The 23,780-nt window shown below is 49.7% G+C and overlaps 9 protein-coding genes across 9 annotated transcripts; 4 read left to right on the top strand and 5 right to left on the bottom strand.

Moving 5' to 3' along the window:
- Positions 1 to 228: 228 nt before the first annotated feature.
- Positions 229 to 621, bottom strand: N7474_008802 (SWI5/SAE3 family protein; the record flags this gene model as incomplete). The annotated part of the gene is made up of 3 exons (XM_057200212.1): positions 229 to 391; positions 466 to 548; positions 604 to 621. 3 exons carry the CDS (start codon positions 619 to 621, stop codon positions 229 to 231), a joined length of 264 nt encoding a protein of 87 aa, XP_057050913.1.
- Positions 622 to 1,010: 389 nt separating this feature from the next.
- N7474_008801 (Ytp1 family protein) lies at positions 1,011 to 2,746 on the top strand (the record flags this gene model as incomplete). The annotated part of the gene is made up of 5 exons (XM_057200211.1): positions 1,011 to 1,130; positions 1,235 to 1,312; positions 1,381 to 2,226; positions 2,279 to 2,408; positions 2,463 to 2,746. The coding sequence occupies 5 exons, from the start codon at positions 1,011 to 1,013 to the stop codon at positions 2,744 to 2,746; spliced, it is 1,458 nt and encodes a 485-aa protein (XP_057050912.1).
- A 470-nt stretch (positions 2,747 to 3,216) lies between these two features.
- On the bottom strand, positions 3,217 to 4,540 carry N7474_008800 (E1 ubiquitin-activating protein AOS1; the record flags this gene model as incomplete). The annotated part of the gene is made up of 5 exons (XM_057200210.1): positions 3,217 to 3,573; positions 3,654 to 4,106; positions 4,165 to 4,336; positions 4,388 to 4,445; positions 4,501 to 4,540. 5 exons carry the CDS (start codon positions 4,538 to 4,540, stop codon positions 3,217 to 3,219), a joined length of 1,080 nt encoding a protein of 359 aa, XP_057050911.1.
- Positions 4,541 to 4,783: 243 nt separating this feature from the next.
- Positions 4,784 to 6,631, top strand: N7474_008799 (uncharacterized protein; the record flags this gene model as incomplete). Its single annotated transcript, XM_057200209.1, has 4 exons — positions 4,784 to 4,786; positions 4,847 to 5,673; positions 5,731 to 6,453; positions 6,508 to 6,631. The coding sequence occupies 4 exons, from the start codon at positions 4,784 to 4,786 to the stop codon at positions 6,629 to 6,631; spliced, it is 1,677 nt and encodes a 558-aa protein (XP_057050910.1).
- A 276-nt stretch (positions 6,632 to 6,907) lies between these two features.
- On the top strand, positions 6,908 to 8,529 carry N7474_008798 (caspase family protein; the record flags this gene model as incomplete). Its single annotated transcript, XM_057200208.1, has 7 exons — positions 6,908 to 7,187; positions 7,268 to 7,304; positions 7,361 to 7,421; positions 7,472 to 7,886; positions 7,950 to 8,011; positions 8,080 to 8,146; positions 8,330 to 8,529. 7 exons carry the CDS (start codon positions 6,908 to 6,910, stop codon positions 8,527 to 8,529), a joined length of 1,122 nt encoding a protein of 373 aa, XP_057050909.1.
- Positions 8,530 to 11,062: 2,533 nt separating this feature from the next.
- Positions 11,063 to 12,858, top strand: N7474_008797 (alpha methylacyl-CoA racemase; the record flags this gene model as incomplete). Its single annotated transcript, XM_057200207.1, has 2 exons — positions 11,063 to 11,998; positions 12,073 to 12,858. 2 exons carry the CDS (start codon positions 11,063 to 11,065, stop codon positions 12,856 to 12,858), a joined length of 1,722 nt encoding a protein of 573 aa, XP_057050908.1.
- A 679-nt stretch (positions 12,859 to 13,537) lies between these two features.
- On the bottom strand, positions 13,538 to 14,913 carry N7474_008796 (uncharacterized protein; the record flags this gene model as incomplete). The annotated part of the gene is made up of 2 exons (XM_057200206.1): positions 13,538 to 14,462; positions 14,516 to 14,913. 2 exons carry the CDS (start codon positions 14,911 to 14,913, stop codon positions 13,538 to 13,540), a joined length of 1,323 nt encoding a protein of 440 aa, XP_057050907.1.
- Positions 14,914 to 16,941: 2,028 nt separating this feature from the next.
- Positions 16,942 to 18,531, bottom strand: N7474_008795 (hydroxyacid-oxoacid transhydrogenase; the record flags this gene model as incomplete). Its single annotated transcript, XM_057200205.1, has 3 exons — positions 16,942 to 17,948; positions 18,002 to 18,060; positions 18,113 to 18,531. The coding sequence occupies 3 exons, from the start codon at positions 18,529 to 18,531 to the stop codon at positions 16,942 to 16,944; spliced, it is 1,485 nt and encodes a 494-aa protein (XP_057050906.1).
- Positions 18,532 to 19,446: 915 nt separating this feature from the next.
- N7474_008794 (uncharacterized protein) lies at positions 19,447 to 21,258 on the bottom strand (the record flags this gene model as incomplete). Its single annotated transcript, XM_057200204.1, has 5 exons — positions 19,447 to 19,556; positions 19,607 to 20,112; positions 20,170 to 20,509; positions 20,566 to 20,788; positions 20,839 to 21,258. 5 exons carry the CDS (start codon positions 21,256 to 21,258, stop codon positions 19,447 to 19,449), a joined length of 1,599 nt encoding a protein of 532 aa, XP_057050905.1.
- Between the last annotated feature and the right edge of the window lie 2,522 nt (positions 21,259 to 23,780).

Below are 23,780 nucleotides of genomic sequence, written 5' to 3'. Positions count from 1 at the left end.
CTGTTATGAGGATATCATGCTTGCATGCTCTTCTCTCCACTAAAAGAAATACAATGATTAGAAAAATTTATCCAAAGTTTTACACCGAGAGTAGCCTTCATGAACTCTGGCCCGAGTATGTAATTCCCAGTTCCATGTACCCATCGCGTAACGCCGGAATTCGATAAGAGCAAACAGAAACAAAGAAGAGCATTGCTCCTACTCGCAGAAGCATAACAAACTCTCAACTCAGTCCTTCTCCCCAACGCCGAACTCCCGATGCACATCAACTACCCGCACTCCGCGCGCATCAGCAATCATACCCATCAGTCCCTGCCCGACATCCTTGATCTCGTTGTACTCGTGCAGCAGACGGATGTGCTGTTGGACCGTAGTATTTGGGTCATTCTTTCTATTTAGTAGATAGTAAGTGTTTGGTCCCGGCTCTGCTGGATATGTCTGTGTGTAGTGTCTTGAGGTACATACAATTCGGAGGTGATCTCAGCCAGCTCGGCTTCCAGGTGGGCCGTCTGGGTTTCGAGATCGGTGATTGAGGCACGGAGGATTTCCTGGGTGGGTTGTTAGATTGGAAATCATCAGGAGGGGTGTGTTTATCTGTCTGACCAGGTTCTGTTCTTTCATGGTGAGAGTGACTGAGTGAGTGAGTGATGGTTGATGGATGGGGCTTCCTGTTTCGGCAGTCAATAGTTCAGTACCAATCAACGGCCAGGGGATAAGCTTAATAAGCACAATGGAATTCATTCCAGGTTCAAATGTTCAGGATTGATTCCGGGAGTCTTGGATTCTCTGAAATATACTTTTTTGTTAATTGGTTTCATTCTCCCATCTATCCTTCTCTCATTCAACCTTGTGGTGGACGATTGTCCAGCCTGGAAGTATACCCATTTGAGGGTGGATCCCCGACCAAAGCCGGAGGGAGGAGTCAGTGCCGCGATTCTTTTCTTTCTTCCCCTTCTTTTTCACTCTCTCATCTCCCTCCCCCTCCCTATTCACCCACCATCTCACTCACGATGGCCCGACTCGACTACTACGGGTCATTACTGGCCCTTTTCTGTCTTTTCGGCTCGACCCTCGCACATGGTGGCCATGAGAACGTCCCCGAGGGCGGCGCCATGTCGGAGGATCCTATCGTACGCGTTTTCCTCCCCTCCTCCTGCACTCCGCATCCGTCCCCTCCAAACAATACCAGACAGAAAAAGAAACACACCCAAGTTAACCAGATTGAATCCGATAGGACACGACACTATGGACGCACATGATCTTGATGGGTCTCACGTTCGGGCTCATCTTCCCGTTCGGCATGGTGCTTGGCGTAAGTTGGGACCTCACTTCCGCACGGCCTCCTCCGGATAAGTCCCTCTAATGCTCCTGCTCTTCCAGATCGTGCGCTCCCGGTGGCACGTTCCCGTCCAAATCGTCGGCACCGTCATCGCAGTGGTCGCCTACTTCCTCGGCCACGCCCACGGCGGCCGCCAATACTCGCATAACGCCCACGCCTCCTTCGCAAACTGGTTGATGTTGATGCTGGTGGTGCAGGTCGTGCTGGGTGTGTATCTGAAGATGCACCTGAAGCGGGCTGGACAGGCGCGCATCCGGTGGATCTTTGTTCTGGCGCATGGGATTCTCGGCAAGGCGATGCCCGTTGTCAGCTGGACGCAGATGCTCTTTGGTGGGATTGCGGCGCTGGGCTTCTGTCGCGGGGATCATCTCGGACAGTGCCTTGCTCATTTTATCATGGGCAGCGCGTTCATTGCGTATGGGATTCTCTTGACCATTCTGCTGCTCGTCGGCCAGTTCTGGTTGCGTCGGACGGGACGCAGCCAGGAGTTCTTCGATTCGTTGATTATCGCTGCGTGGGGTTGCGTCAATACCTTCACCGAGCACCGCTGGGGTAGTGCGTGGGTCCACAATGATCTCCAGCATACGACCATGGGGATCGTCTGGTGGTGCGCGGGTCTGCTGGGCATGTGGCTGAGTCGCAGCCGCAACGGCCGGCCCAAGCGGAACCTGATCCCTGCCCTGGTCATCTTGATGACCGGCTACGCCATGTCTGCGCACCCGCAGAGCCTGATGATCAGTACCATGATCCACTCGATCTTCGGATACACCTTGATGGCGGCCGGGATCACACGAATCATTGAGATCTCCTTCGTGCTGAAGGACAAGCCCTCGGTCAGCGCCACAGATGCATCGGAGACGAACAGCTTCCAATACCTTCCCCCCTTCGTATGTCGTTCCACCTTGGTTTCTTGAAAATCGAGCTAATGAAATCCCGCAGCTGCTGTACGCTTCAGGCTTCCTCTTCATGGGCGCCACAGAAGAGCAAATGAAACTCCTCAGCGACGCCGGCATCACGCACGTCTCCTACGTGCTTATCCTGTACAGCATCGCATTCATCCTCTTCCTCTGTACGGTCCAAACTGCCCCCAAAGCCTGTATCAGATACTAACCGCTCCACAAAGTCGTCAACGTCCTCCTCCACATCTACGCCACCCACGCCTGGCCCAACCAAGAAGACCAGACCGGTACTGGCGCGCCAGGCCACCACGCCCGCAAATCGTACATGAACGGCCGGGCACGATCTGCCTCCGAGGCGCAGCAGATCCACGACGCCGAGACCTTCGAGCTGCATGGTCTCATCTCCGACGATGAGCACGAGGATGATGATGTCCCCAGTGGCTCGGGCGAGCACCAGATGGGCCCGAAGAAGGCGACTGATGAGGAGAATCAGCTCATTAAGGAGTGAGACGTTTCCAGAGAGACTGATTGAAAATGCGTTCTCATCATAATATATCCACCCGACCTTGTCGCCGCTTTCTTGAATGTTTTTTACTACAAAAATTGTTCTCAGAGTGACAATTTATCTATTTTCTCTTCTTCTTTCTGGTCTGGGCGCGCTCTTATTTAAGAACTACTTACTCACCTTTGATAGAATTGAGTCTACTTGAACATGATCTTGCGGGTATGGTGATGCTGAATGACAGCTCATACTGGATCTTCTAAGATCCAATTTCTGATTTTGCAGGCAGTAGATACGTATCGAGCTCTATCGTACACGGGCGAGAAAAGACATGACATGACGGCATTAATTGAGCCCTTCCCCCCATAGAAGGGATGATGGCAGAACCGGTGAAACAAAGAAAAGAAAATGCAAATACACCGTGGCTTGTTCAGCTCGAACCAAGGAAAAGGCACCACCCACTTCCGACACGACAATCATGCAATGGTAGTAGGCGGCACAACGTCCGCATCCAACGGAATGGGATTAGCCACCGGCGGCACAGCAGCCAGGGCCTCCATCTCCGGCGGGAAGAACGGATGCAACGAATAAATAGGGCCAATGGAGCGATCACCGTCGAAAAGCAGTAGATTCTGCAGCGGCTGCTCCCTCGCGGAGAGAACATTGATCACGTCCTGCGCCAGGGCCCCGCCCATAAACGCCGCGACGGGACTCAGCTCGCCGCCGAGATTCTGCAGGAACTTGCGCAGGAACTCCGCGTCCAGCGTTTCCGGGTCGAGCTTGAGGAAGTGGTGCGCTTCGCGCGAGAGCTTGGTGAATTCGGCGAGTTCGGTCTGCGAGAAGGTCGGGAGGGCGCCGGAGCCTTGTTTTTGGAATTCCCAGAGTGCGCGCAGGCAGCTTAGGAGGGGGTTACTTGCTTGCGGCGCCGGGAGTTGCGCGTGAATTCTTCGGGGAGGGGGGATGTGTTGGCCAGGAGTAAGGGGGAGTATGTCTCGCGCTTGGTGATCAGCTCAATGGTCTTGTCGTTTTCTTTCTTGGTGGTGATGTCTACGACGCTGCGGGTGGGCGTTTCTTGTTGTTGAGGCGGCACGTTGGATTTGGCGCGCTCGATCACGAAGTCGTGGGTTATCAGGTCGGCGAAGACATAGCCATAGAACCCGTGCAGGCCTGCGGCGTAGAAGGGCTTTTGGGCGACGCGGCAGGCGGTGTTGATGGAGTTGTAGGTCATGAAGTCGAGGTCGGTGGCGATGGTCACGTCGAACTGGGCGAAGAACTCGGGTGCTTTTGTCTTGACATCGTCCGTGTCGATTTGGAGGTCTACCCGTGGGTTCATCTTGTGGATTTGGGGCCCGGCTGCTTGCGCGCGCTGTGTCGGGCTGTCAGTACTGGATTGATCTTCATGCGAGTAAGAGGGAGGGACTGACGTTCTGCCCGACATGCTCCTCCGACACGAAGAATTGCGCGGACAGGTCATCCTCCTTGACAATTTCATGGTCGATGATGGTCAGCGAGCCGATGCCCGCCAGCACGAGGTTCTTGGCTACTTCGTTCGCGAGCGCTTTCACGCTGATCAGGAGGATCTTGGCAGCTCCGATCCTGGGGGTGGGAGGTTAGTTTGAGGAAGAAAACAAAGTTAGCAGTGCTCACTTCTTTTGCGCGGAAACTCCCCACAGTCGGATCTGTCGGTCGTAGAGCGCAATCTCAGCTATTCATGGCACAAGAGTCAGTGGGAGGTGTTGATCCAAAGTGACGGAGCGTACCAGCGCTGATGGACTGCTCGGCGTTTTCTGGGTCCGCCATGGTGTCTTCTAGATTGCGTTTGGGAGAAGGAACCCAAGGTTGAGCAAGGAGCTAAGCTGCCGATGATGCCCAACTTAATCAGCTTAACTTAATCATCACGTGTGGCCGTCTCCTGCCTTCCCCCTCCTACCAGACAACCTTGTGCCCGTTCTGGGCTCTTTCTGCTTCTATATCTCTTGATTGTCTCCCTAAATCCACCTTTGATAGCCTACCCCCCTGGTCCTTCCGTTTGGGCCCTGAAGCATGGTAGGTTGTTGCATCATCGCCCCACTAACTAACCCTCCTGGCTAACGAACACCGCGAAAGTCGGGCAATTACGATTACCCCCCTGCTTCGTCCCGCCGTCCATCTCGGGGCTCTAACGAGCGACCACTGCCCCCCAGTGTTCTCCGTCTGCAACACCTTCGGAATTTGGTGAACTCGGAGCGTAACCGAACCAGCACCTACAATACCACCCGAGCCCTGGAGACGCTGAACCAAGAGGAGCATCATCTTGACCGAACCCGCGATCGAAGCAACTTCGAGCAGGCTCGTGCGGCAGTTGACCGACAGATCCAACAGTTTGAATTCAGCAACCCCGCAGAACGAATCCGCAACCTCTGGCACGATCAGCTCCGCTCCGAACGCTCCTCACCTTCGTCATCAAGCCCGACCACCCAGGAGATGGAACCACGATCCAGTGGCCGGGGCTTTCGGCGTCGTGTTCGACCAGAGGACCGTCAACGACATCGGGACCCTCCTGACTTCGCTTCCCTTCTCGATGAGGGGGTATCCCAGCCCAGATCGCCATCGCTGATCCCACAGTCGACTCACACGAGCCGTGATGGCCGAGGGAGACTGAAACGCCGCAAACTCGATGCAGACGATAACCGGGAGGGACTGCGGGGCTTCAACTACGGCCAGTTCGGCCAGGTGGTTCCGGGAGCGCTGAAGATGGAGATTGCCAGCTGTGACGGCGGGATGTATGACCCAGATGGGGACAGTTCCCTGCCAGAGAATGTGCTGCGAAGTGACCAGTCGGTCTACTGTACCAAATCGGACCGATGCAATCTAGTTCTACGTCACCGCGGCGAGGCGCCCTTCTGCTTGAAGAAAATCGTCATCAAGGCTCCCAGAACCGGGTTTGATGCTCCGTACGTTTCTTTCTGGTCATCTGACTTTCTAACAAGTGTTGACGAACTTTGACCTAGAATCCAAGAAGGCATGGTATTTGTGTCGATGACGTCGGATGAACTGCTCGCGCGCACGGCAGAGTACCAGATTCAGTACTCCAACACTCGACGGCGGCGTCGAAACCGTCGAAGCGGCATGCAGCCCTCCCAGGAGTATCTTACCGCATATCGATCCCCTCTCCAATCCCTCGAGCGCACGGTGCTGATGGGCCCTGACTCGTCCGCGTCGGACCCTGAGCTTCCTGCTACCGGCCGGGAGGCCAACGACCCGCAGGCAGAATTCCGTGTAACAACGGAATACGACGAGAATTCGGAGGAGACTGGCTTTTTGGAACCCGAAGCAAACGAGGATCTCACGGTCCTGCCCCTTTCCGAAATCGAGAGGATGAACCAAGCCGACCAGTCGTCCGATTTCATGTGTTCCGACAGCGATGAGAGCGAGAGTGATGATGACGAGGAGGATGGACACAGCAGTAACCTAAGCACGTTTACCCGCCGCCGCCTGGAGCTTCGACGTCGCATCGGGTCCATGCGCCGTCAATATTCTGCCGAAGAACGCGAGCTCCAGAGACGTCGCCAGGGCCCGAGCCTCATCGACCCCGTCCCGCCGCCTCCCCCTGCCCCGGCTCCAGATGCGGCACATGACAGCAATTTCTCAAGTCCCGAGGTTTTGAAACCGCACGCACGTTTCTTTATCGAGCGCGAGAAGAGCATGGTCAGCATCAAGTTTGATCCTCCACCGTATGTATTTATCTGCGCTTTTTTTCCTGGCCAGCATACTGACCTCTCTTCTAGATCTGGCCGATTCATTCTCATCAAACTATGGAGCCCCCGCAGCGACGGCAATATTGACATCCAAAGCATCATCGCCCACGGCTTCGCGGGTCCTCGCTTCTTTCCGGCTGGGGGTTTCAGATGAATGGGTTACGTAGTGCTCCGGGCATTTGGCCGATGTGTTTTTCCATATCTTAATGACCATAAATGATGACATGACCTTTTCGTTACATACTTCGGGAGATGTGTTGCTATGAATAGAAGTAGGTGTGCCAAAAAGCTTATTTAAGCCAAGTGAGGCTTAGTGTACCCCTCATATTATCGTGCATTATCTGACCCCCTATTTATCTCGTCTCCATATTTTTTTTTGTGACTGAAACAACCAAACAGCAGAAATTCTCAGCTATCCTCTCCCTCCAAAATGTCCCGCAAGAAGGCCCTCCTGATCGGCATCAACTACACCGGTTCCAAGCACCAGCTAAACGGCTGCATAAATGATGCCATGAACGTGCGCGAATACCTGGTTCGCGAACGTGGTTTCTCCCCAGACCCGCGAGAAATGGTTATCTTGACCGATGCGCCGCAGAATCGCGGCACGCCATTCTTCCCCACGGGCGCCAATATGCTGGCTGCCTTTCGGTGGCTGGTTACGGGCAATAATCCGGGCGACTCGGTGTGGTTGTCGTATTCGGGCCATGGGAGTATGCTACCTAGCTAGCGGTCTTTATTTACTGGGTGACCCTTGTGCAGTGGATGTTCTGACGTGATGGTACACAAACAGGCCAAGTGCGAGATCCGGATGGGGATCGAGATTCTGGGTATGGAATGATTCCTCGTTCAGCCACGACGTCCTGCGCTGACATGCATCGCTCAGCTTCGATGACACTATCTGTCCCGTTGACTTCGAACAGAATGGACAGATTACGAGCGACACGGTATGTTAGCGCATATCTACCCAGGAATCACTCACTCACCCCCCGCAAAGCTACACAAAGTGATCGTCTCCCCCATGAACCCGCGATGCCGCTTAACGATCCTCTTCGACTGCTGCCACTCCGGCTCAGCAGTGGAACTGCCCTACGTGTTCAAGCCCGACGCCGAGGGCCGGGTGAACATGATGGGCAACGTCAAAGAGGGTCTGTCGCTAGCTAGGGAGGCATCGGGTCTGCTCCACGGCGGATTCTCCATTGACAAGGTCCACGATGTCGAGGCGCTGATTGGGCGCGGAACGTCCCTGCTGCGTAAATTCCAGCACCCGGATGCGCCCTCTGATGAGAATGGACTCGCGGATGAGAATTTCGTCGAGGATTGGCGTAATGAGGGCAAGGATGTGTGGATGTTTAGTGGGTGTGCGGATGATCAGACATCGGCCGATACGAGTATGCAGGGTCTTGCGACAGGTGAGTGCTTGGATCGGATGGCTTCCCAATTTGAAAGGTGTGTCTGCTGACAAGTATACCCAGGCGCAATGTCGTGGGCTTTCATCCACACCATGAGGGCCCATCCGCGCCAGAGTTATGTGCAGGTGAGAATGGCCTACAATGATCATATTAGTATGGTTGATAATTCGCTAACCTCAATCTTTTTGGATAGGTCCTGCAAAATACTAGGAATCTGCTGCAGTCTAAGTACTCGCAGGTTCCTCAGCTATCTATTGGTGGTAAATATGACTTGAACCAGCCGGTATATCTTTAAAGAAGGTTCATAGCTTAGGACACCGAAATCCATACTTTGATACTATATTCATTTATCTACTATTCACTCAGCTATTCTGCCTTGATTATAGTACTGGTTATATTACCGTGAGATCTATATCGGCATTACGGTGATAATTACTGGACAGGGACGCTCAAAGGCCACTTTGATTCCTTCAACGTTGTACCGTCGGCTGAGGAACGCATTGTGTGGGTTGTGTCACAACAGCACTCAAGCTTGACCATTGCATATCAAGATGAACCCCACGAGAAAGTCGCTCACATCGTTTGGAATCTTGATAGCCAGTCTCCTAGGGGCGAGAACTTTGCGAAGCAAATAGGGAAGTGAAGGAAACGATGGCAGATACAGTGTCCTTCACAATGCTATCTAGCCTCATGAGGGAGGACGAAGTCTAGCTAGGGATTAAAGACGCTGAATATGAGGTGACCATAGCAGCAACTATTCTCTAGCGCTAGGTGATATGGTCAGTATTAGTGGTGTTATCGATTGACTGAATTGAACAAGACTAGCGGACAGACCGATGATAACGTTTATACGTATCAGCATTATATGGTTGTTTAGTTGAATTCGTTCGCGAAAGCATAAGAGAGAAAAGTAGTTTATTTATTCTTATCATTGCTATCCTTGTCTTGCTTCGCTGTCGCCCCCGACGGTGTACCCGAGGTCTCAAGAACGTATATTATCGCACAAAAAGTCATAACAACACCTAAAGAAGACATTATGAAATGAAAGGTATTGCCCCAGTGATTGATCTCCAAAATCCCACTGATCATGATTAGCGGCCCACAAAAGACCGCGAGTGCTAGGCTTTGCTTCACCTGCACACCTGAGCGAACGGAAGCCGCTCGGATAAGGAAGAGGACAGCAGCAACGCACGCAATATAAAAAGCCCAAAAGTTGGTAACGCCCAAGATAGAGGCCCGCCACTCGGCTTGGAAATCTTCTCTCACAGTTCGATACAGATACCGACCCGTTGGCTCCCCAAATATATTAATGAAACTTGTCATGTCTGCCTGGCGCAGGTCGCGTCCTTGGCCTAGCTGCCATAGATCGGCGATAGATTTCGCGGTTTCAGAGGAGGCATCATGTTTGTGAATAAGGAGATCGGCCAAATAAGCCCTGACTTGGTTGGGTCCGGCGCCTTGGAAAGGAGGCTGAGCCATCAGGAAGGAGGTGGACGGATATGTTCCGTGAGTAAGCTTGGGCTATGGCGTCTGGCTAGAAGTGTTTGGCAATGTGGGAATCACTACTCTGCTCTGAGAGGATGGAAGTGATTTATTAGGTGTATAGTAGTAAGCCGGAGAGGAGGTGGCTGTTAATAAAAGCTGTGTGTGGCTTAGACTACTAAAGGGGCAGGGATTCAGTAGTTAGTGAACTATCTGTCAACTACGCGAGCTCGTTTTCACTGCGATGAACGCGACGAATGGTTGGCAGAATCTAGCACTGGCTTTAAGCACTAATAATTACTCCGTACATGATTGTATCTCGGAAATGGCTAACTAGTGGAGGGAAGTGTTGCACAGTGGCGCGTCAGGTCAGGACTGACAGACCGACGGGAGAACCAGGGAATTCTGGCTGGCACTGAGCCGAATGCTGCGAGCGAATAGAATAATGAAGCAATCGAACGTCTTATTATAATCGAATAACGAGTGTGTTATATGAGGTAAAATCTAGACTATAGGAGTTCTGCCCCCAACCATCGCGAAGCCCTATCTCTAAGGCCAAAATCTGTCACGTGGGCGCCGGGCGTCAGCCCGGCTGCACTAGCTATCCTTCCAGGTCGCTTGATTATGATTGGCGATAATCAAAGATCGAATTGATTTATTTATTTCTTACAATGAAGACTAATAAGGGAGTGGATCAGAGGACCATTGAAAACAGCTCGTTGCAAGAAGATGTGGCCCACGAGGTCGATGGGCAGCCAAATAGAAAGGGAGGGAAGGGAGTTTGGCCTGCATAATCCAATAGCCGGTTAAAAACAAGGTCAATAACTTGGTTGCGTTCATTTGGGTGGAACTGGCTAAAACTGTCATGACCATCCCGCACTATTACCATTCCCGGTAATAACCGAAAATGGCAATACCCAAATAGGCATTATCCATGAATGGAAACTAAGGAAATCCACCAAATCAATACATACCTTAACCTTGATCAGGTAACAAAGCTAGAAAATCCCAAAAGCTTAGTGCGATCATTGTGTCAGAAACCATGCCGCGTCGGATTTATTATTGTCAACGACACAAATATGAAGGTCAATTTTTGTGAACAACGCTTGTACCAAAGCAGCTCCTCTCGCTCGAGAATTAAATGAAGTATCCCATTCAAGAAGCTTTTGTTCTCATTCGAGGTTACAGATACCCCATTGCTCAAACAGCAAAGAGCCAAGTAAGCCATTCCCCATACACTTTTTTTCGAACCCCACACCTCCTTCCCCCCCCCCGGCTGGGGGATCGCTTCGGTGTTCAAAAATGACGACGGCACAGGCCTCAATAACCAGTTAAAAATATACCTTCCAATGAAAGGGCTTATTGTGTAAGTTGCCAAGGAAGCAGCAAACTGAGATCCACTTCCCCACTTACGTGTTTCCAGAGAAGCCATTTTAGTCTCACCTACCTACCTACCTGGGTAATTTCAAATGAAGACAGAGATCCGGTGTAGCTTTCGAACCTCGGCCATTATTTCTTAAACAAGAAAGAATCAATTTTGGCAATGTGGGTGCCTTCCAAGTTTGTGTATCCCTTTGGGAGCCTTTCATATAAATGCTCTATCAACTGCAAGCTTTGTTACGCACGCAAAGTTTTATCGCTTCTCTTACAAGGTTGTCTTCTCTACGTTCCTTGATTGACACAACGACTTGAAGATGCACCAGACAATTCCAAGCCCTGAAACCTACGGTCCCGGATCCTTCGTGGATTGTGACTTTCTTGCAATTCCTAATGATGCTCGACGCATATTTAAGATTTTAGCCCAGGATACCCCAGGCTTTACTGCGGATCCGAACATTTCCGACCAAGTTACCTTTGAAGGTGGTGCGGAACCGATAGTTCCAGGACCGATCAAGGCCCCCGCCTTTGCTGCTGCTTTGCATGCCATGTGCGGGATTGTTGCCAATGAACTGCTCGATGAAAGAGATGGGAAGCAGCCGGACCGTCGTGTGATCATTAACACAGACCATGCTGCCTTTTGGCTAGGCACTGTCGGGTTCGTCAAATGGAACGGGATGAACCTTGCCGAGATCACGAAGGCGGGAAAGCTTGGTGAACTATACAAAACCGATTTTGAAAAGGGGGCATTTGCAACCCCGCTTCGCATGCGCGCTACCGGAAACTATGCCACGAAAACGCCCGGGGTGTGGTATCAGCTCCACGGATCTCTGAATGCAGAACCGGTTCTTCGGGCAATTGGAATAGATCCTGAGACACCATGCGAGACATCAAAAGATGCCTATGATCTTATCAGCAAACACGTCCAAAAGTTCACCGCGGATGAGCTGGAAATGACAAATCTCAAGCTTGGCCTCTGTGGAAACACATGTTATTCTCCAGAGGGTTGGCGGGCGACTCAGATGAGCAAGCAGCTCTCACGCCATCCATTGATCAACTACAAGCTCCAGTCCCACGCCATCCCTACACCACCTACACCCATTCCGAACATTTCCACCGACAAGCGTCCATTGGCGGGCATCAAGGTGGTCGAGCTGGTTCGAGTCATTGCTGGGCCAGTTGTAGGGACCACTCTAGCAGCCCTTGGAGCAGACGTCATTCGTGTGAATTGCAGCCGCCTCCCTGATTTCAATGTAAGTCTGCAAGTCTTGCCTTCACTTATTGGCTGTGCCTGGGGATACCGCGGACCTAACCATATGTGGTCCAGTCTCTTCAACTCACATTAAATACGGGCGTTCGAACGATCGACATTGATCTTACAAAAGAAGAAGACCTTGCGACCCTGTTAAGCCTCATCCATGATGCCGACGTCTTTGTGCAAGGTTACCGCCCTGGAGTGATCGCCAGCAAGGGATTGAGTCTCCCTAACCTCCTCGAAATCGCGGGTAAAAGAAATAAGGGTATTATTTATGTCGAGGAGAATTGCTATGGACCAGATGGCCCATTCTCTAGCCGACCTGGGTGGCAGCAGACTGGAGATGCTGCCTCAGGATGCTCCTATGTAACCGGGCGGTCGATGGGCTATACAGATGGTACAAGTGTTCTTCCTTCGCTCCCTATTCCCGACATGGTGACGGGGCTAATCGGAGCCCTTGGGACTTTGATGAGTCTTCGTGACCGTGCGCGAAATGGTGGTTCGTACCATGTCTTTGCCTCCCTGGCCGCCGCCGCAGCATATCCCTTGAGCCCCGAAATTGGCTTGTACCCTCCCGAGGTGGTGCAAAAGGTCGACAAGAAATTTGAATGGGAACCTATGGACTCATCAATGTTTGTCCTAGAACTTTTGCAGGTTGTTTTGAACGGCTGGAACAAAGTTTGGCCCGATTTGTATTCTCCTGGCTCGCAATTCACGACGACGCTCAAAGGAGACTGGGGCACATTCGACTTGCTTAAACCAGTGCTCAATTTGGCAGATGATAAGGTTTCACCGAAATGGTTGACAGCCCCAGTTCCACACTGTTACTATGATGCCAAAACCACTTCATGGCTCTGAAGTTGCAGACATGTCACGTCGAGAGGGTTTTCGGTTCTCGGAGTGATCAATTGATGGACACATGTCAATGTCTCTCCTTTGCTTACTCCATTTTTCCGGGCCATTGAATAATTCTTTGCGATTGCGTACTAAGAACTTGTCTATCATTAACGCTATGTGTTATTCGTACTTTCTTATGTAGATAATCCGTACAGGCCCCAAAAATTTCCAGCCACTCTTCTATCGCAAATACTTCAATTTTCTGAAAGTGATCCAGACTCCTTAACACAATACTATGTACTAAAGGCAACTGGGTTTGACATTTTACCTGTGGCGGATCAAATAAACAGATCACTTTTTGTCTATTCTCTAATACCTTTTTCAATCCTGGATGATTTCTTTCCTCAGATTTGAGATCTTCGCTTCATCAGATCGTTTTAAACACACCTTGTACCATAGGGCAATGTCGTACTTACCAGCAACAGAAGAATGTGATGAGAAACTTGAGGGCCTTTTAACCACTCTGCCACTTTTCTTTCTAGCAAACTTCTTCATGAAGTTTAGTATAACAATATACCCACAACACGTAAACAAACACATATCTGAATTAAGCTGGGCAACGACAATTAAAAGTAGTATTAAACGGTATTCTGTTTAGCAGACGTATAGAACGCTGAAGAATTTTTGCTCATCCCAGGTGTCACCTAGCCCAGACTTGCTGTAATCGCAGGATAGCGTAGTCGGTTGCCCATCCTAAATCCGTTTCTACTCCTCGAAAAAGGTCGAAGATTATCTGACGCTCCCCTACATCCTCCAGACAATTGCCTACAGCAAATAAGACGGGTATCATGGACAGCCGTACCGCACTATGAGGGCAGCCCATAGCGATACCACATATCTCGCGACTGTGATGGTCGACTTCTTTGGAGACTTCGCGGTACCCATGAAGCCGATCGAAGGAGACGCTTACGGTATTGATGGTGTCTGTGGGTTGGTTGAGCAAAAGTGCGATTCGGCCAAAGTGATAATGCTGGATCGCAGCAGCACAGGTCGGAAGCCCAAAAAATATCTCAGGAAATGGCGTGGACTTCGCGTCATTCGGCTTTGATATGTCCTTCGGAGAGTATATTTGTACAGACGGACGAAATGTTTCTGGCAATGTCTCAAACCAGACCTGGAGATCAAAACAAAGCTGAAGCCATGTGTTAGAGTCAGGGTCTATGGTTTGACCAGCGGTAATATTTCCTTGAGAGCCGGGCAAATCAAGATTGGATGGTCCGACCAATTGCGCCAGCTGAGCTCGTTTCACTTTCGCCAAGAGGTTCATTATCTTGAGAACAAGCCACAGGATACCATTGGCTGCCTGATCCTCTTTGACCAGACCCCCCTCCCTTAGAGGACAGATTTGAAACTGGCCCTCATCATTGATGGATATCCCGGCAGAGCGCCAAAGAGACAGATTTTCCGGGTTTAGCTGAGTCGGGGAGCGAGGGAAATAGGCACCGAAGAAATCTAGACGGGCAAAATTCCAGAAAGCGGCTCGAATGCCGTGAGAAAATATGATGTCTGTCATAGTATCGGATTGGGAGATATTTTCAAACAAGGGACGGATCCCAGATAGGTGCCTAGTCAGAACTGTAAGATTGTGATCGGTCGGTCTTTTAGAAAAGCAGCTTACCATGACCATTCATTCGCATTGGTGTCCATCAGTTCATATGTCGTTAGAAGAACAAGCGTTGCAAGTAGCTCCTCTGTGTTCCGCACAAAAGCAACATCATGCAGACTTTCAGTTGTCCCATTCAGTCGAACTTGAACAAGATTAGAACTCATCCACCGGTTGACTGCCTCTATCACCGATATGTTCGTGCCAGAGCCGGAGAAGGGTAAAGTTCCCGAGGTTATTCGGCTGATCTCCGATATGGCCATATGGTAATAGTTCGTTCCTTTTAGGAGCCAATCAATCCGATGAGCATTAGAGCCCGCGCTTTCTGACATGGATGATGTAGGTGTCTCTCCTTGTCTTTCCGGGTTGGCGCTCTTGGTCCGCCCTAAGTGCTTTGCAGTGATAGCTGCCATTGAATATTTCAAGGCAGAGTTATCAATCGCACGAATGGGCACATGGACCGAGAAAAATCTATTAGAATCCGACAGGTCCAGCCTGCTTTGGTGAGCACTGTCCAGACTCAAGGCGTCGTACATACGTACCAAGGCCCTATTACATCGGTAAAATGCCGAATTAAGAAAGAAAATTCGTGTGCCGTCCCCTCTATCGGATTCGAAAACACACTGTTGGAACAATCTTGTTCCTTTTGGTATGGTAGGGTTTCCGAGGAATATACTGCAGAATACCCCCGAGGCCCGGCCTGTTCGAGATTCCTTGGACTTCCCAGTGTGGATAGATTCCCGGCGGAAATATTCGATGACTCTGGGCTATAGTTGGTCGCTATCGTGGACTCATTTTCTCCATCAGTAAAAGTCGACACACCGTTAGGCTCGCAATCAGGGGGATGTTGGGGTGGAGGAAAGCCGCGAGACTGGGTTTTTCCTGATCTAGCCTCCCTGGTTCCTGGTCCAATCTTCGAGCTGGCTTTCCGGGTTGTGTTACCGATTTGAAGAGGCAACGAGGTTTCCACTTTTCCGAAATCAGCTTGGTTTTGCTTGGCGGTTGAATTCGTCTTTTGGTCAGTGGAAAGACACCATGATGAGAAACCACTCAGAGGGCTTGATGTTGCATCTTCTCTATCCATTGACCTAGAAACCTTGGCATTGGTTGGAACGGAACCTTGATAAGGAGCATAACGGCGTCTAAGCATTGCGCCTTGATCAATAAACTTGCGAAGCTGGTTGTAGCCAGGGCACTCGATGCCGGCATTGTTGCAACGGCGACATTTTGGGCGAGTTTCATCACACTGTCGAGGAGTCAGGGATGGGCCTCTTTTAACTGAAATTCAGAGCATTGGAACAGGAGCTAACCTTGAGACATTCCTTCTTGCATCGCTCACACTTCTTGTTCGATGGCGCACCAGGCATGGAAGCTCGTCGGAATTGCTAATGAGCTGAAGGGGAGTGGCCTGCCCGCCAAATGGAAAATTGCACTTGTAGTAAAATTTATCGGAAGTCTCGGAAGAAGATAAAGCGCAGGTTTCTAAGAAAATGAGAAGGAACGAAGTTAGAAAAGAAAGGCGGTGGCAGCCGAAGGTAGGTCTAAGCCGCGGCGATGGGATCTTGGGATCTGCTGGCGGACGCCATTTACCTGGTCGTTTTAATGCGGGGTAATACCAGTGAGGGTACTTTCAAAGTTTATTACGTAATACAATAGCAGGTGGGGCATAATCACTGAGGCCTCAGAAATAGCCGTGAAATATACAAGTGAACTAAATCAATTTGATATTACCGAAGTATGGGATAATCGGGAAGGTGACAGTGCTGAATGTCTGAGTGACGCGCTCTACCTCACGGGCAGCTACCTATACCCCGGAGGTCGGCGGCTCCTGGCACTGCGTTGACATTATTAATAAATTAGTGCCCAGGAGATTTTCGTATTTTGACAGGGTATTTCATACACGATCTACAGTTCCCAGCGTCGCTATATGAATACTAGACAACCAATATCCTGTCCCATGGAATCAATAATCAATTCCCTCGCTTCAGCATATTTAGAACGGCCATATTTTTGTTCCTGCATATGCGGTTAGTTTGCTTCTTTACCGGGGTACAAACCCTGGGCAACGTATGTAGCCAGTGATCCTTGTTGAGGAATCAGCCTTGGTTAGCGCTGATGACATGTAAACACCGCCATACCTAAGTTGTGCCTGGCAGGACTATTCTATACTGTTTTTGTATGACAATTAGCTAGTCGTAATTGTGGAGGGTAAAGTACTCTTCCATTCAGGGGTTATTTCATCCCCTATCTCCAACAATACATTCCTTTTCTACTGCATGGTCGGGTATTCCCTTCCCTTTGGCAACGAACACAGAAATACTAGACCTTATCATATTTGCAATTCAGATATCCAATTTCTGGAGGGCAAATGTCTTTGAATATATACACAACGTGCCACCAAGTCACTTCATCAAGTCCAACCTCCAAAACCCCTAAGCACTTCAATAGTCTAAAGACTCCTCCAAAAGCTTCCTCAACTCTCCCCTCTCAGCCTCAATGTCCTCACTCAGATTCGGCGCCAGCATCAGCACGCGTTGCTGGGGAATAGTCCCCTCAACGAGACCCTCCAAATCCGAACCCTTAAAGCCCAAATCCTTCAACCCACGCGGCTGGTCACCCAACTTAACTAAAAACTCCGCGATAGCATTACCAAGAACCTCACCTGCACTCTCACGCTTGACAGTCGAAATATCTACCCCAAAGGCCTCAGCAGCAGCCAAATGACGATCAGGGTTCGACGCCGCCGTGAAGCGGAAGACGGCTGGCGCGGTAACGGCAACGGAAACACCGTGCGGAATGATGGGGTGGTCAACCTGGTAACCCTTATGCTGGTAGCCCGGATTCTGGCTGGAGATAGGGTAGCTCATGCCGTGGCATAGGTGTACGCCTGCATTACCGAAGCCGACGCCAGCCAGTGTAGCGGCGAGGAGCATATTAGATTGCGCTTCGCTATCTTCGGGGTCTTTAACTGCGCGAGGCAGGTACTTGACTGTGCTGCGGAGGGCTTCCAGGGAGAAGATATCTGAGATAGGGTTTGCGCCTTGGTATGCTGGGCGATTGATTGGGTTTGTGGGGCGGGGAGTGCGTTCGTTGTATGGGATTGCAGTCCAGGATTCGAGCGAGTGGCAAAGTACGTCTAAGCCCGAGGCAGCATGCACGGCTGAGGGCATAGTGCGGGTGTTAAGGGGGTCGCAGATTCCGAGTGTGGGCTTAAGGTTGCGGTGTGCGATGCCGGTTTTGGCTTTCTTGGAGACTAGGTCGAAGATCGCTGTGCCGGTTGTTTCGGAGCCCGTTCCTGCTGTAGTCGGGACTGCAACTAGGGGGAGTAGTTTTCTATCGACAGGGCGGCCCTTGCCCAGTGGCGCATTAACGAAGTCTAGGAAGTCGGCGTCGGGGTAGGCATTGTATAGGTTCATTAGCTTTGCTGTATCGATGACAGAGCCACCGCCTAGGATTGGTTAGGTTGGTTGTATAACGTTGTTGGGAGATTGTTGTACACACCAATAGCAAGGAAGGCATCAGGGTTGTAGGGTTTGGCGAACGCAATGGCTTCCTTGATCCTTTAAATCCATGTCAGTAATGTGCGCCTCCATATAGCTTGCTAACACCTACGAGCTGTCCTTCGGCTCAGTGCGAACCTTGTCGAAGATCGTAAACTCAATGCCATTTCTAGTTAGACCCTCAATGGCCTGCTTCATAGCATCAAGCTTGGTGACATTGGAGTCGGTCACGACGCAGACCCGCTTCGCACCCATATTCGCAAAGTCCATTCCCACCTCTTTGGTCGAGCCAGGTCCGAATCGGATACTCGACGCAGCCATCTCGAAGGCATATTCCTTCTCACGGGCCGGATCCACCGGGGTTGCCAGGTGGCGCTTGACATGGGTCATGAGCGAGGGTGTCTGCTGGTGGTGGAAGTTCGGGTTGCGATGGCAGGGACAGTTTGGTGGGTGTGTGAATTGCACGGTGCGTAGGAGATTCAGGGCGCGATTGGCAGCTGAGGGAGCCACCCTAATTGCTGGGGCAGCCATTTTGTGATTCTTTGATCTGTATGACTGGAGGACTGGTTGAAGGAGGGAGGTGTTTTAAAAGCCGAGTGGAAGTCGGAGTTGGGGAAATGGAGAAATGCGGACATCAACCAAACAAACTGTCCAGGGAAGCAGTGAAGTTTGCCTAAATTGGAGAAACCGGAGCATTGGATCTTGTTCTATGAATGGCAATAAATGGAGTAATTAAACTTAAATTCGAGTACGCAAGTCATATATCTCGACTTAAGCCGTAACTCGTCAAATGTCCCTACCTATTTTAGTATTTACCCGGATAGGCAAGTACCCGGATAGGCAAACCCCGCCATCCATAGGGTGGGGAGCTTATTGGATAAATATAGTTTTATCCCGATAGTTTGAATTTCTTAGGCCAATCAGACAGATAGAGGGTAAGCAATTCCCTCTCTCGGTTTCGAACCTGGTCTCCCCACCCCCTACTCGCCTTGCTAGCCAAAGTAAGGTTAGCAAAAGCGCCTACGTCCGGATATCTCCGTTGATGGGGACTTGCTTGCTTAAATGGTCAGCCGTTTGTCTCTGACCATCTAAAACACTTTGTCTCTGTCATCTTTGAGGAGAGAATAAGGTGCAGGGGCGCATTTTTGTGTTCTTCCTTTGTGTGGTTCATCGTGGATGTTAACTTGAGATAATATTCTTCTCTAAGCGAATAGGTTGTAATTTATATCGATTGACACAGGCTCGATCATGGTCTTAATAAATACGTTATGAAATCAGGTGTGTTTAAAAAGAGTTTATGTGCGTAAATAGAAAGCCAAGATGTGCATACACTTCTTACAGATGCTGTAAATCATGACTTACATTGCGTTCTCACATTCCCTCTTTGCCTGTATCGCAACAGAATTGAATGTTACCGGTATTTGAACAAATAGTTGAGCTTCCGAGTTACGTGAGATCTGCAGGAAGCCTCGGGCCCTGGTATTTCATGTGGGCATGCACAAACCAATTCAACAGAGAGGAAATTGCCATGACTCCGATGACCACAGAAGTGTAGTCTGTGGATTTTGTTAGCACTAGGCGATTCTCGGAGTTGGGGAATATATACTCATGTTGCCACCATCAACGGGCATTTCAGCCGGAAAATTGTAGAAAACCAAAGTGATTACTCCAAAAGCCACCGTCATAGCATTTGAAACCCAGCCAAATAGACCTAGATTAAAGGGTCTGTGGGGTGGCAAGTAGGTTGAGGCTCGGCGACGATAGAGAAGCAGTGCAGCGGGAAATGAGAACGAGACCTGTTGCAACACTATACCGGTTCCAATCAAAGCATTAAATGCAGTGGATGATGCCAGATAAATGCAGCCAATAATAAAAATGATGGCCGAATTGGCTAACAGCGCGTACACTGGAACTTGTAGCTCTGGATGAATCCGACCGATATATCTGGAGAGGATCAAGGCGTCATCTCGAGCAAATGCCCAAGTTAGGCGTGAAGAGGTCTGTTGGCATCCATTAAGGGAAATAAAAGCAATGACTGCCAGCAGTGTAACGAATAATGTTGCTGCAGCGCCGGATTGCGTCGCCTGTAACCATATCTCGTAAATAGGAACACTGTGCCCGAATTGTTAGTCGTTTGCTGATTTTGGCCTTATCTTGGAGAAGGCCCACCCGGTTACTGTGTTGATGACAGCATTCAAGTCGGTCAGACTGTAGAGCATTGCAATAACAAAGGCAAATGAAGTGATAAATCCGATGGCCAGTGTGCTCATTAGGGCAAAAGGCACTGCCGTGTTAGCATTACTGCACTCTTCTGCCAAGTGGATGGCGCCGTCAATCCCGCAATAGATGTAATTTGGGTTTATCATGCCCGTCAGAAACGCAATACCATTTGACTTCCAGCCAGATTCGTTGATGAAAGTAGTCCATACAAACTGTGCTGATTGCATCTGGGGAGTGCGAACAAGGGTTGTCACCAGAATACTGAAGAATGATGATATAGATACGAAGACTGACAGCAGACATCAATTGGTACTGTATCACTTCAATAATCACGCGAAGACTTACAACAAATGTCATGCAGCCATGATGTTCTTCGAATTGCAAAAACGTTATAAAGCAGAACTATGATGTTTGTGGCCTGATAGATAAGGAAGTAATGCCATGTTCTTGGCTCGTAGCCTGGGTAATTGTAGATCGCCATCGAAACAATGAACTGCGCCGGTAGGATTGTGACACCCGCGCTTGTTGATATCCAGCTAAAAATATTGATCGTGCCACAGCAATAACTCTGATTTTATTGTCAGTCGCGTGGCGCTTAGCAATGCGGACATATCTCACCAGAACGCGGCTATATCTCTTAGGACTCAATATAGAAGTCCAATGATACTGCCCTCCGGCAGTTGGGTAGACGCTTGCAAGCTCTGCTAAGGTTGAGGCAAAACAACCCCCGAATACCATCATGATAACAATGCCGTAGAGGAGAAGGACAGTGCCACCCTCTACTATGCCGATAGACAGAGTGCCAACAATAGCTGCCCAGCTGTTACATATGTTCCATCCGCCACAAATAATCTGAAATGTGCTCAGCGATCTTTCAGTCAGCTGGGTGAGACCCAAAAGCTCCAAGTCTGCAGACCCCACAGTGCCTTTCTCTGGTGCGCCATCTGATAGGAGGTTTCCTCCTGTTAGAACATATGGGCATTCGTCAGCATGTCTCTGCATGTTGTTCTGGAAGTACGGATGCACCTTTTCGATCATCCTCGCAGTTCTTGGAATTCAAGAAACCTGACATATTGCTGGAACTTCCGTGCTCTTTATCTCATTGGTGGATTTAGGCAGCACAACGTGGCTTCCATTGAATTATGAAAATTTCTGCAGAGTAAAGCGTTAATCAGAGAAGACTAACTTGCATTGTGTGGCAATATTGACAGGTTTTTATATCTTCCCCTTGCCAGGAGATAGTAGCATAATACAAATTTAGTTATTTTCCTGAAAAGGAGATTTTTATTCCCACCCCGCATTCTGAGGTCGACTAGTAGTACCAGGTATGACGGCCGAGAAAGTCTGACTTGGCCAATCAACGCGGTCGCCTTGGCTGCCGAAACGCTCCCTACTGTACTATTAAATACCTGCCACCAGGGGGTGCCCAGTCTCCACCCAACGTTCCTGAAATGGAATATCTCCCGAATAGGTACGTTGAAAGAGTACCTGGTATAAGATTGTGCGGGCTTGCCGCGTATGAAAGACCGTGGCGCTTTTTATCCCAGAATTTTCCTAGGTGAGCAACAGTCTACCCCAAATAGGGAGATTGGATGAGCACTGATCCGAATGGATGTGTAATTGGTGGAGATAGGCTCATCCACGGCAGCTTCTCCGACATGGGAGAGTGGAAAGGCGCCTTATCTTCATACCATGATGACCACTCAGCGCAAGTCACTTGAGTACTGTTGATCAAGGACCGATCTAAAATATTCTGATAAGAGGGGGTATATCAGTTGGTTTCACGATGCTGGACTCCTCCAGACCCTTTGCAGTGGCCATACAGGTCCACAATGTTTAGCTTCGGTTTCTCATCTACATCATTGAATTTATTCAGTGGATGATTACTATCACAGATCAGCTGTTGGCCGCATCTGAAAACATCTGCTCGATCACCAAAGGAGCACTATTCACAGCGGCACGGAGTACGCAACTCTGTTATGCGGTTATGATGTATTTGTAGAAGGTGCGCAAAGGAATGGGCAAAATACATCCATGGACTGAAAATAGAAGGCTAAGAGCTTTGATATTGTGGGCCATTACAGTTGTCCGCGACAATTGAATTTCTCCGCGTCCTTGACGCAATCATCATCGAAAAGCTAGAACATGTCGGAATCCCCACATGGTTTGCTGCGAGAGTTTCAAGCGGTGATTCTTTTCAGCTTATCCTGGTCTAGCCTTGAAATGCATTGAGAATTGACTTCCGTTTTCAGAAAATATTTCCCCAGACAAGCTGGCATGTGGATCAACTCCTCAAAGTATATAAAACACCAAGATTATCGTTTCGGTATCCGTACATTCGCAACAGCTTTCACACGAAAAAAATCGGTCACTAGAGAAAATTCAGCAAGACACCCAAAATGAAAAACCCTAAACAAATTTGTCCAACAAATCCAGTGATTCTACCCCCCCACCTACACATCCACAAACCCTCCCGAATCTTTCTCCGACCGCTCCTACGGCATCTTAACATGGCACACATTAATCTCGCACCCAACTACTCCAACATCAGACATCACCTCGGGAATAGCTGTCTGTCCACCTCAAACGGGCCATCTCTGTCCCCATCGTCACCAACAGGCGGAAATATACTATATTTTGGAAGGGGAAGGAGAGATGACTATTGATGGAACAGCACACAGGGTTTCCAAAGGAAGCACGGTGTACATTCCTTCGAACGCGGAGCATGAAATTTTCAACCCCATGGACTCAGGGGATTTGCGATGGCTTTATGTTTTCCCTACCAGTTCTTTTGCGGACGTGGTGTATCGATTCTCAAAGGATCGGGAAACGAAGCTGTAAGTGACCTTTTCTCATCGAACCTTGCAGGGCTACTATGAGGACATTGAGAGAGGTCGCAGTTTGCGTGCCAACAACTCTGAGATGCTATCGCATCCTTGGATTACTGTGCATAGTCAACAATCAAGCAGAGCTTGGGCCTAGTAATGACGGTATCATTATGGGGGTAACCTTTGCTGGGCCCTCTCCTCTTAACCCTGCTCGGAGCTCGTTACGGGAAATCCCACCTTCAGGAGAAACGGCTAGACGAACAAAGTTCTAGGAGTAGTAAGAAGGCTGTAGTTCCAGTAGTAAGTTTTTGGGTGATGGGCCCAGTTTTATGACGGTTATAGTATACACATGCTGCCTTTACACCACTCAATAGTAATGCAGTGAGGAGATAGGATATTAAAGCCTCGGCGGTTCCATAGCCTGCCCTTCCTAAGTAATGCAAAAAAGAAAGCTATACATGCGACAGCCATAAGTAAGGTGGTCATCGTCGGGAGTCGCTCGATCGGGTATGGCCGCCTCAGGCGGTAGTTCACCACCCTGCGTACTCTTCACCTAAGACTGCCAGGAGGCTCAAAGTCACGTCGCCGCCACGCACAGCCAGCACGGCCACTGCCAGGATCATGTCTATTGCCCACAGAAAAGTATTGATTTATATTAGATAATTAGTGAAGAAAATAAGAATGGTCTGTTCCTCTTATGTCTTTCAGGGTTTATCTCCTTGACATCTCCGT

The sequence above is a fragment of the Penicillium riverlandense genome, assembly GCF_028828495.1.
Source record: "Penicillium riverlandense strain IBT 135883 chromosome Unknown utg000007l_segment0_segment0, whole genome shotgun sequence".
Classification (NCBI taxonomy): Eukaryota; Fungi; Ascomycota; class Eurotiomycetes; order Eurotiales; family Aspergillaceae; genus Penicillium; species Penicillium riverlandense.
This window is presented reverse-complemented; position numbering and strand designations above follow the sequence as displayed.